The 12,362-nt window shown below is 37.7% G+C and overlaps 1 protein-coding gene across 3 annotated transcripts; it reads right to left on the bottom strand.

The window, feature by feature from the left end:
* Positions 1 to 5,633: 5,633 nt before the first annotated feature.
* On the bottom strand, positions 5,634 to 10,184 carry ABI3 (AP2/B3-like transcriptional factor family protein). 3 transcript variants are annotated; one of them, XM_079022518.1, is made up of 7 exons: positions 9,835 to 10,184; positions 7,832 to 9,721; positions 7,646 to 7,738; positions 7,454 to 7,554; positions 7,267 to 7,319; positions 6,673 to 6,749; positions 5,634 to 6,271 (listed from the first exon to the last, which is right to left on the bottom strand). In XM_079022518.1, exons 2-7 carry the CDS (start codon positions 9,608 to 9,610, stop codon positions 6,128 to 6,130), a joined length of 2,247 nt encoding a protein of 748 aa, XP_078878644.1. In that variant the 5' UTR covers positions 9,611 to 9,721; positions 9,835 to 10,184; the 3' UTR covers positions 5,634 to 6,127. The 3 variants fall into 3 exon arrangements, with proteins under 3 accessions (XP_078878644.1, XP_078878646.1, XP_078878645.1); XM_079022520.1 differs by having other exon boundaries at positions 7,267 to 7,313; XM_079022519.1 differs by having other exon boundaries at positions 7,832 to 10,184.
* Positions 10,185 to 12,362: the final 2,178 nt, after the last annotated feature.

The following is a 12,362-nucleotide window of genomic DNA, read 5'->3' as shown; positions in this document are numbered from 1 at the left end:
GGCTATAAGATCTTAGTCATATACAACTATGATGCATATACTAAGAAACTATAGTAATGATGTCAATTCTATATAAAGAAGAAACCTAGGCTATACGGTATCATAAAATCAGGCAATTCTATCATGCAATTCCCGAACATCCCTAGCCTATCACTAGCATGTTGTTCTAACATATCTCAATATCAAATAACAGTATGGTATTTTGGGGTCCACTTACTAGGTCCGGCTGATCGTACACTTCACATCCTCCTTTAGTATTTTGAAAACCATTTTAAAAAAACATTTTAAAAATCTTTTCCTTCGTTTGAGACTGGTTCACACGAGTGTTCCTCCAATTCTCTCAAACCAAGGCTCTGATACCAACTTGTAACATCCATAAAATCTATAAAAAATTTAAACTTTTTCAACATCCAAAAATCACCATTTATTACAAATTGTTTTCAAAATAGTTAAACATCTGAGTATCCCAGAAATCATAACATAAAATGTGAAGAGGTGCATGATCAAGCCTTCGCCTTCCCACGATCATCCGATGTACCTGAAATAAAATCCACAACTGTAAGCCCGAAGCTTAGTGAGTTTCTCCTAAAATACCGATACATACAACAAGTAATACACACATATAATAATAAAAACATGTAATAGGTCCATAAATCTATAGTCTGGATTACCCCTGAGCCCACAGTATAAGTCTGGCTTGCCCTCCCCGGACCTCAGCTCATATCTGGCTTGCTCTCGAGCCCACAACATAAGTTTGGCTTGCCCTCAGGCCCACAGCTTATGTCTGGCTTGCTCCTTCAGTCCTCGGACTAGAATACAAATGATTAGCCCTCAGTACGAGTCTGGCATGCTCTCCTTATCCCCCAACTCGCATTTGGAATCCTCATGAGTCCTTAGTATGAGTCTAGCATGCCCTCCCTGGCCCTCAACTCATATCTAGCATACTCCAGGGTTTGTTGGCTACAACACGGAGCAATACAACCTCAACCCAACTCATACAACATGTCGACATGTAACAGATAAATACCCATACAGATAATCAGACAGTATCACAGGTAGTCCTACAGATCTACTAGACTAGCGTATCAAACTAGCATGCATGTCTAACTCATACTCAACATATCAATAACTACTAGGATATCAATTCAATGGGCTGACCTTGGTGCCTTAGACCCCTTAGTATAGTGAGGAAAACTCACCTCATAAGTAGCACTGACTGACAAGATCCAACTCTCCAATCAACGCTCCGAACTCAACTACCTACAATCACCATGAAACTAACTCCATCAAAATCCCGAATTACCAAAATACCCTTAAGGTCAAACTTGGCCAACCATGTTCAAAGTCAAGGTCAACAATCAAGGTCAACAGTCCATGTTGACCCAACTCGTCGAGTGCATCTACTGACTCGTCGAGTTCCTTCATATATAAGAAATTATGACAGGCTCGAGGCAACTCGCCGAGTTACTAGAGCAACTTGTCGAGTTCTTTAGCATCCAGAAAGCGGGAAAACCCAAACCAACTCGTCGATTTTGCAAGGCAACTCATCGAGTTTTCCTAGTCTTAAAGCATTCAGACACTTTTAAGTGAAACCAAAGTCCCAAACTATAGATCTGGTCCCTTAGGGCTGAAATACCACATAAAGTTTCTAGCTTTACGTCCATGCATGGCATCAAGTGAGCTATGACTTGATAAAGTTGGCAACTTTAAGTCCATGGAGGCCATGAGATGTCCAGATCTGAAATCATAGCTTCATAACATGCTCAAATCCAAGAATGGTCGCAAAATAGGCTAATAATGGACATAAACTTTCAAAAGAAGAGATCTAGCAAATGGATGGTCAAGATATAGACTTTATACCTCAAAATGGCTGCAACAACAATGCAAATCCTAGATCTAAAGCTTCTCCCTTCAACTATGCACCACCAACTTCAAACTCCTTCAAGAAAAGCACCAAAGAACACTCTTTAAGATCACACGCACCCAAAATGGAAGATGAGGCACGATTTAGGGGTTCTTTGGACTGAGGGGACGATGAGGGAGGCCACAAGTGAGTCATAAGGTCTTTAAATAAGGTACAAAACCCTGAAAATTAAGGTTTCATGTTTAGCCACCAACTCGTCGAGTTGGTGCCTTCCAACTCGTCGAGTAGGTCCAAAAAGATCTGCGACCTTCTTGATTTCTACACGACGAGTTGAGGCCTTCAACTCGTCGAGTAGAACTTATAAAATGCATAAATTCCTAGAATTTTCATACATGGGAATCGGGATGTTACAACCATAGTGCCTAATAATCCTTAGAACCACTTATTATTTAGTGATTCCTCATGTTTCGCTTCTAGTTCAATATCAATGTATAAATTCATGATTATAAACATCCTTTACATCATAAAACATATGACAAACTATTGTAGAAGTTTATAAATCACTATATGTTCCCAAATTTATGTCCTAATCACTTAATTCCCCCGTTACTATGAGTTTGTGCATACCTTGAAGGATTATTGCATAAAAATACTTTAATAATCATAGAATCCTTTAGGGAGCAACTTGTCAACATTTGGACTATCATTGATATCTAGGGTTTGTGGTGAGATTAACACTCAAAGACCAAATCTACCAAAGAAATGCTATATTTTATTTTAAAACCACATCAACCATCATATAAAGGTTAAAAACAAAACTCTATCCCTTAAATGAGCTTGAATTTAGTTTTGGTTTCCACAACATGCTTTTTAATTCAAATTTAATGTGACGGGGGAGAAGTTATACCTTAAACACAAGATTTATTCCACTCTTTGCCAAATTTAGCTAAACTTGCTTGAAATCGATTCTATAGGGGTTTGCTACAAGAAATTGCCATATCCAGGGCCTCTATTTCCTCTAAATCATTGGATGAAATGGGGAGCATTATGCATATAATATGATTAAATTTTAATTTCTACCCTCTTTTTCTCAAATATTAACAACATTAGTCCTAACCTCCAACTAATGGGACTTAACTTTGAAATTAACTCCTTTGGTCAGTCTCTATCCTTTACATGACTTAAATGGTCAAGTCAACACCTTGGTCAAGTACATTTTTTATGTCTGTACATAGTTAGTCCCTAACTTCCAAATATTGTAATTTCAACTTTTATTCTTCTAATTTTTTTTGTATTAACTTAAAATGAATAAAATATAGTTACTTATATTATTTTATTATTTTATTCATTCATTTTTTCCTAATTAATTAAATGAAAAATGCTATCCCTAAATTTAGGATGTTACAATCTTGGTCTTTTTCATGGAATTACTGTTCGGAGGAATGGTTTGTTGTTGTCCCATCTTTTTTATGTTGATGATGCGTTGTTCTTGGGCGAGTAGGATGCTTGGAATATGGAGAACATGATACATATGCTTCAATGTTTTTACGTGGTCTTGGGTCTACATATCAACATCCAGAAGTCGAACTTATGTGGGGTAGGGGTTAACCAATCTTTGCAAGATATTGCGGTTTTTATGGGGTTGTAATGCGGTCCATATCTCGTTCATTTATTTGGGGCTACATGTGGGTGATATTATGAGTAGGAAGAAAGGTTGGAAGGTGATACTAGATCGGTTTGAAAAGTGGTTGTCTAAGTGGAAGCTAAAAATGCTTTATATGGGAGGGCGGTTAATGCTTTTGAAGTCTATTATGGGAAGCTTTTAAGATGCCTAAAGTGGTTTCTCATATTTAGAGATGTATCGTGCCCTTTTCTTTTGTGGAGGGGTGAGATTGAAAATAAAATCAGTTGGATCAAGCGGGATGTGGTTCTAAATGCCAAGGATAAAGGCCATCTGTGGACGGGAAGTCTTTCAGTTGTTAATTATTCTCTTATGTATAAGTGGAACTGGTGATTGCATATGGAGTCGTATACCTTGTGCATTCGTGTGGTTAAAGCTTTTCAAGGGATAAAGGTGGGTTTCAGCTTGATTAGTCTCGAATTGGAGTGGGAAGAGTTTGAGGTGAGATTGTTTGTATAGTTAATCATTTACATGATAGCCAAGTTATTATGATTCCGTTATGAACAAAAGTGTTGGGAATAAAGCAAATACTAACTTTTGGCTTGAGGTTTGGTGTGGTTCGGAAAGGTTATGTACACGTTTTGATTGGATTTTTGATTTATCTTTAAGGAGATAAGCCTTGATTTAGGAGCATTAGGATGGGAGTGCTTGGAATTTTGATTGGAGAAGGAGGATAAGAGGTGGTGTTGACTGAGTTCATTTCTAATCTTTACAGGAGGTGCTTGAGACGGTTCAACTATCTAATGGTTGAGACACGAGGTTTGGAGCTTAGGACTGTCAGGTGATTTATTTGTGAGTTCCATACGAGCTCAATTAGATGATGTTTTGATGTCTTCGATTCTGGTAAAAACCATTGGAATTGTTTTGGTCAATAATGGTTAATATCTTCATTTGCCGCATAAGTTTGGATCAAATTCCTACTAGACATAAGTTTGGAGTCAAAAGGACTTGAGATAGACTCTTTACTTTGTCCTTGTTGTGAGAATGAGGTGAAGAAAGTTAGGCATGTCTTTTTCCAGTGTGATTTTGTGGTGCAGATTTGGGGAACGATTGCTAGATGGTTGGATGGTTGTGTGCCGTCCTTCTCAGCGATTAAATTTGTTTTTTATGGTTAGATAGCTTGTCATCAGTGAGGTTGGTTCGACCTACTTTGGAGTCCATTTGCATGATCGTTTTATGTGTGATTTGGACCTACCAAAATAATTTGGTTTTTCCGTCGGCAAAATACACAAGGATACCATTGTCGATTTGATTATGATGTACTCTTTAATTGGTTTTATCATCAACGATCCAAGGCGTCTAGGAACTAGGACAGGAATTTGGTAGGTCGCTCGACAAAGTTATGTAAGGATACCATTGTTGATTTAAAGAAATATTAGAGTTGCATCTTAATTTGTTAAAGATATATTTTAAAAAATACTATATATTAATGCATTTTATTTTCTTTATAAATAGTCAATTAAAGCATTCTGTATAATACTAATGAATACATTTAAAATTGAAGGACCAATTTGGACTGCTGAAACTGTTAATAAAGAGTAAACTTTTAACATTAAATTTGATATTTTATTCACCAATGTAAAATACTACCATGTTGGGTTGAAGTAACTTGATTCAAAATTTTGTGTAAGTTCTAAATTTTATGTTGTGCTTAGCGTCCATTAACTAATATATTTTTTAAGGTAGCTCTTTATCAAACAAAAACCAACTATTGAACTAAAAAATATTACGACTATTTATTGATCTTTCAAACATTAATGGGGATTGAAAATGCTCTCAAAAAAAATTCATATATGGGTTTATAGGCAGAGAAAATTAGTCATCATTTTGAGAAATTGTTTAATAAAAATAAAGTTAAATAATCTAAATACCATCTTAAATAGATAATTATAATAAAAATAATTACAAAACGAATAATATTTTCAGTGAGTTCTTTAAATAAAATAACAAAAACAACTTAATTAATTTCTAACTTTAAAAATATGATACTGTGGTCGAAGATATATATAAGTAAAAGCAACTTATAAAGAATGTCTAATTCTATTTCCATGTCAAACAAACCAATACCAAAGTTAATTCTGATTTCGATTATCTGCTTATCGCATTCCAGTAACCAAACTAAATGTTCGATAAAAACCCTTAGAATCAACCAATTAAAGTGGTGGAGTTTTATGCTGAAATCATATCATGAAGGTACGAGAGATTCCCACATACAAATTAACCAAAGACCAAGCCTACATAGGTGCCACAAATGTACCAAGTTGCTCCACCATGGTCCAAGGGGAGAGATGGTTAGCCTTGGACCTTCTTATGATCAACTATACATACTAATGCACATACACAACGAGCAATTATACCGTGAAATTACACGTAACGACAATTATCTAGAGATCGAGAGTGATCACAGGCATACCAAACCCTAAAACAACACATCAAAAGATTGAAAACATCCAATCTTATAACCTCGATACAACATCAATCCTCAGCTTAATGAGTCGAACACAGGGTCAGCGAATCATATTAACTGCAAAAGGAACAGACGTTTTACGTCCGTTTGATGATAACGACGATGTTAGTAGTACTTAAATCGCAGTTATTTTAGGAGGTGATGAGGGATCACAGCTTCTGGTGGATTGGGAGGCATTGCGATAGCTTCGTTTAACAGAAGGCTTCTTGCCTTCGGATTTCACACTGGCTGGTTGTCGTACCTTCACTCCCCTGATTAACTGCACACACAATAATGTCGATTATGCTAAGACCATAAACAGACTGCTTTTTTTTTTTTTTTTTTTTTTTCATGATGAAGATAATGAGAGTATTCATATCTTCTGCACAAATGGAGAGAACAAGAACGAGTCTTTGCCCCACCTGTTTGACCGGGGCAAAAAATGCAAATGTTCTCCCGTTGACTTTATAAGCACACACCTCAAATACATTACAATTTGTTTTGTCCTATCTAGTACTTTAACAAACGGGGCCTAAAAGATGACCATATACATGTAAGTATACGTATTAAGCTAGCTTGTTGTCTTCTTATGTACATCAAAGGGTTCGGGGTGTGATTTGTAGGGTCTTATATGGAAACAAGAAAATGTATCAAGAAGAAACATAATGATTTAGATCTTACGTATTTGCCACACTTGACATCAGAGTATAGCACGATGAAATCGCCTTCTTGGAGCCCATTTGCTTTCACGAAATCTCCTGAATCATAAAACAAGGTTTAGAAGAAAAAAAACAAGATACATAAATGTCTTGTTAACCCTGACTTTTATCAAGGAGCTCGCCCCTTTAGAAACATGGATGGTTGCATCATTTAATTTGTTTGATCTCTAATTAAAGCAACCATCTTATTACTTTGATATATGGACATGAACACACACCAAGCCAAAAAGATCCGGCCTAATCAACAGACCGGTTAAATTGGTCCAAAAAAGGGATCGATCCAGTCCAGGACTTGATTATTCCGGGCTGAGCTGGTCCGTTTGGTTTTGGTCTGGTCCGGTTACAAAAATAAAGATGGGCCCGGTCCCATTTATCACCTCTATCTTGATATACCACAACCTTAATTAATATTTTAGCTTCTACTACTCCTTATTGACAGAAGGACACGTAAGGGAATATATTTTTATTTGCAATATTTCGTGTGTGATGTATGAAAAGAGCTATAAATAGCATATTGTAACAAACGTATTCCAATATTAGCCAACACTTCGCTGACCTGTGTTCTCGAGAAGGTACATCCGGCTCTTGTTGTTAGGCCAAAACCTGAGGCTCCACAATTCAAAGAGAAAACACACAAAGCCAGAACCAAACTTAGTCTGATGCTTAATTTGAGTATTGGGTGCTAATTAATTGATGAAAACCCAAATAGGTATTAATTAAAGGGATTTAACAACGTAATATACCTATATCGCATGTTCCACACTTGAGAAGTCCCTATATCCTCCATAGCAATTGAAATTCCATCCCTTGAATCCAGGTCCGGGAGGTGACTCTCAGCTTCTTTCTGTAAATTGAATTCGTTTTCCATCAATAATTAAGCACATTAAAATTAAATCTGATTGAAAGGAGACAATTAAACCATAAGAAATCTATACCTTAGGCAGCACAATCCTCCCAAGACTCCCAACATCACTTTGCTTCAACACTTTTTGGAGCAGAAACTTCAAATTTTTCTCAGTTTTTAAACCCTGATGATCAAAATAAACAAATGAAAAATCAAATTATAATCACAACTAAAATATCGATCGAGAATTATTTAAAATTTTACAATATTTGCATACCTGCCGTTTATCTGGGGGAGTTTGTTTAGACGGGCGATCACTGGCTTGTTGAGGTCTGGCGGGTGGCCGGTGAGGTGATTCCATAGGTGGTGGTGGAACCGTGTTGGTAGAAGGCGGAGATGGCCAGTACAACCAGTTTCCGCCATGTGTTTTGCCGGAGCAATTCTCATCACCAAGCATTGCGTGTGGATGTTGATCGGAGTTGGCCAAGTGATTCTGATGATTATTCATGTGCTGATTTTGTCTCGAGTGGTGGTGGTGGTGGAAGTAAGTCCGCCGCTGTCTAGCCATTCTTTTCTTTCTAGCTTCTTTAGTCGCCGAAGAACCCAGCCTCATTAACCGCTGTTGTTCGCCACAACCGCCGGTGGCGTAAACCTGTGGATTATACGGGTACTGATCGGGGTAACCAGAAGCGAGGGGCATAATTTGAGGACCATAGTTATTGCCCACGTCAGGAAACTGATTGTTGTAGGGTGTCGACGCAGCCATGGTAATCTGTGAAGGGTTCCACGAAGGTGCAGATTCAAGAACTTGATATTCACCCGAACCTGAATTATTATACGGATTAAGACGATTCAGACCAGAATTGTATTGATCGCTCCCATCACCCATGTAAGAAAACGTCGCTTGTGGCCCCGCCGCTACCATAGGCATCCCATTACTGGTCTGATCCGCCATGTACGACGGATACGCCACCGCTGGTGGGATCCACGGAGAAGGAGAGAATCCATGGTTCATGTCACTAGGTGGGACCCAAGAATTACAGTTGAATGGTGGCGGTGGGGTCGGTGGTGGTGGTGGTGGACGTCCCTGGTAATGCTGTAAAGGGTATTGGGTGGTGGTGGTGGCGGCGGCAGCGGCTAATTCACCGGCACCGCCGCTGTTTTTTCTTTGAAGCTGGTGTTGTTGCACCCATTCAAGAATTAATTTGAGGAGTTGTTTTTTGCCTTCTTTTGACGATCCTAATCTTTTTGAAGCACATTCAACTGTCGATTTCTTGAGTTTAATATTTCTCATATCTTCTGCTGATATGAATTCTTTGTTGGATTTCAACCAGTCAAAGAACATCACCCCTAGTTCATCCAACCGTCCTCCGCCACCTTCACGGCCACCGTCTTTAATCCCACTATCTTGTACCACCTCACTTCCATTGCTATATCCACGAGCCGTCACACATTCCTGCTGTAAATCCGGTGGGTTTTGTTCGAAAATTGACGATGGATCCCAGATTTCGTTGCCATCAATCAAATCCATGTACCCAAAATTCTCCATCACATCCATGCAATCTATCGTACCACTTCCATCCGCCTTTTCCAGAACAGGAACCGCTTCAACCGCCGCCGTCGACGTAACGGGACCCGGTTCCTCCCGATGACTTCGTTTTTTCCTGTTAATCCTAAGCTCCTCCAACTGATCCTCTCCTTCAGCCTCCTCCTCCGTGATATACTCAGACTTCAACACCGCCCAAGACGCCGCAGACGAGGTAGACGAGGACGCCGACGATGTAGTAGTGGCCGAAGAAATCGGCTTAGCAGGTGCAGGATTTGACGAAGAAGAGGAAGAAGAAGACATGCATGGAAAATCAGGAATCTTTGGAAACTGATCGTTATAAAACATTGAAGGATCATTCATTTCGTGAATCAGATTCTGTTGCTGTGCTCTTACATCAATCTCCCAGATCCCTCTCTGATCATCGGTACTCGTCATCACTGTAGTACCCACTGCATCAAAACCAGTACTTTTACGGCTTTCTTGCTCATCAACACCACAAACATCCATAACATCGACTTTTTCTAGTTTCGGATACACGGCCTTTCAAATTTCACTGGATCTTGATATTTTTAGAGAGAGAGAAGGTGGTAAAAGTATCATAAACTGTACTTGATGATACTACAGAAACAACATAAAACATCTGAGTTTTTAAGATTAAAACTTAAATAAATTCCAACTTGCTATATCTATATAGAATATATATAATAAGATATTAATTTACCCACACATACATCGTTATCATACACATTTGATAGCCGAATTAACAATCATAACCAAACCCCAGAAAAAACCCAGAATCTATCACCAAATAGGATTTGGATTTGCATAAACTAAAAGAGGGGAAGAACTGAACCACTGGAAGGACAGAGGTCGACGGAAAAAATGGAGAACCCAGCGGAGATCGATTAGATGAAGCAAAATTGTTGGTATGTGAGAAAATATTTGAAATTTCTATGTTCTATGAAAGTGGGTGGAAGATAAGTTCAAAAATCCTTTGCATCTTTGTTTGGTTCTTCTCTTTGGAGAGAGAGAGGGGGAGAGAGAGGGAGAGAGAAAACCAGACAGAAAACCAGGGGCTGGTTTAGGTTATAGTTTTTCTCCACTACTTATGCACCCCGGATTGTACGCTAGAAGCCATGCGTATGCTCCTGAATGGTGGTTAGTAAGCGGTGGCTCAGTCTTTTTTTCTTTTTGTTGACGGTAAGCAGCTCAATTCTCTCTCTGCAACTTATTACACAATATGTATGCATGTTATCAGCATCCATGGCCATCCACATGATCCCAAATATATTCATCCATTTTTAACTTTGTTTTTGTTGTAAGTGCTCTCATAAATCCCAAATAAATTAACCAATGCATTTTGGATCTTTGTCAGCAGACTATCCATGCTTTCGTTAATTAAGCTCAATAACTAGTCGGAAGGTATTTGGGATTTATTTTCATTTTAATCAAAATAACTTATTGATTTATATGAGTGAAAAAACAAGTTTTTAAAAAGTATTTGGATTAGTCTTTATAATGGCAAAATTAAATAAGTCAAAAAATTGTTTTTTTCAAAAAATGATTAAGTAGCTTATACATGTAAAATGACTAAAAATAAATAGAAAAGTTAAACCTAATAGGGAAATCGTCATAAAAACCCTTAAGTTTTCCAAAAAGTGTCAGTTTTACCCTTTGATGAGTTTTGGGGGTAATAAAGTCGGATATTTTTGCTAAATGTTTCAAATATCTCATTTAAGAGGTTGCACCCTTAGTAGTCGGTTACCGTGTGTTGATTTGGCACTTAATTGAGGAGATGGCACGGATGTTACGTCCGTTTATGTGGAGCAGTGTACCTAACACCTTACCTCAACCTTTTGCACGTAAATGTACACTTCCTCAGAATCCTTCAGAAAATCGACATCATTCATCGCAAATTTAGGGCTTTTTGAAGAAGATTAGGTTATTAGGAGAAGAAGATTAGGTTATTAGAGAGTCGATTTCATAGGGTATGTGTAATTTCTTTGAAGATTGTGTTATTATAGTTCTTTGTTCTTCAGAGGTTAACGAATAACGATAATGTGCGTTTTTTCAGGTTGTTTTGATAGATTGGGTTTCAGAGGACGAAGGCAACACATACCCATTTTTTGTTTACGCGGCCTTTCTCTGGTCTTAATGAGATGGATTTTGAGCTTCATGACATCTACATGGATCATGAACCAGACAAAGAGTTCATTACTCCACTGGATAAGTGTAAGGATGCATTTCTTAATGTGTTACTAACTGATGAAAATATTAGAAACTCTAGTTTGAATAATGATGTAAGAGCACAAGTGTATCATGGTGATGACTTGCAAAGTGATGAAGATGAAGAAGAGCAAGAACAGGTGAAAAACAAGTACATAATACATGATCCAAAAACAAGACGGGACAAAATGGAACCAAAACTTGGTGACATTTTTATAATGTTACACAGCTGAAGTTTTGTATCCAAAATTACGCAGTCCACAATGGGTATAAGCTCTACTTTGAGAAGTGTGACTGTAACAGAATACTTGTAAGATATGGGAAAAGAAATGTGGATAATGGTTGCCCTTTTAGACTATATGCCTCATGGATATTCAATGAAAGATCTATTCAAATCAAGACTTTAGAAGCTACACATGTTTGTGGTAGGAAGTTCAAACTGTTGGATTAGTGTCTAAGTCCATAACTATTTTGGTATGTACTTGACCCGATTATGAGCATGGTCCTTTTGGGTTGCCTTCACCATAGTAATATGTAAGATGAATTAAGGAGAGAAAGGCTTAATTATGATTTATTAATATATTATGATAATAATATATTAAAGGAGAAATCATATTGTTTAATTAATATTAGTCAAGAATTAATTAAGAATTTATTTTGTGGCTAAAAGAGATTAATTAAACTTAAGGGACTTATTGTGTAATTATAAGATAATTACATAGATGGGCTAATGGACTCCATAGAAGTTGGAGTGGACGAATTCTATGGAGAAACCTCTTAGAAATCATCCAAGGATTCTAAAGAGGGAGTTCATGGGCTGCTTAGGGCTTAAGCAGCCGGATTAGGGTTTACTAGCTATAAATCCTAATAGCCAGCATATATAAGGAACCCTCATGGCCCCAAAAACATGGTGAATACTTCTTTTAGGGTTTCCAGCCGTTTTTGGTGCCTCCTCTCTCCTCCCTCTTCATCCAAGGTGCTTAGTGGTGTTTGTGACTCCATTAGAGGTGCAACACTTGAGACACTAAGCTTT

The sequence above is a fragment of the Lactuca serriola genome, chromosome 9, assembly GCF_051521515.1.
Source record: "Lactuca serriola cultivar US96UC23 chromosome 9, Lser_US96UC23_V15, whole genome shotgun sequence".
In the NCBI taxonomy this organism is placed as follows: Eukaryota; Viridiplantae; Streptophyta; class Magnoliopsida; order Asterales; family Asteraceae; genus Lactuca; species Lactuca serriola.
The sequence above is the reverse complement of the archived record's forward strand: the minus strand, read 5'-3'. Positions and strand labels throughout refer to the sequence as shown.

Coding starts and splice junctions, on each gene's coding strand:
- ABI3 (XM_079022519.1), bottom strand. CDS start 9,610: ATGGATGTTTGTGGTGTTGATGAGCAAGAAAGCCGTAAAAGTACTGGT. Junction 7,555..7,645: donor GGAGGATTGTGCTGCCTAAG/GTATAGATTTCT, acceptor TTCAATTTACAG/AAAGAAGCTGAGAGTCACCT. Junction 7,320..7,453: donor GTGTGGAACATGCGATATAG/GTATATTACGTT, acceptor TGAATTGTGGAG/CCTCAGGTTTTGGCCTAACA.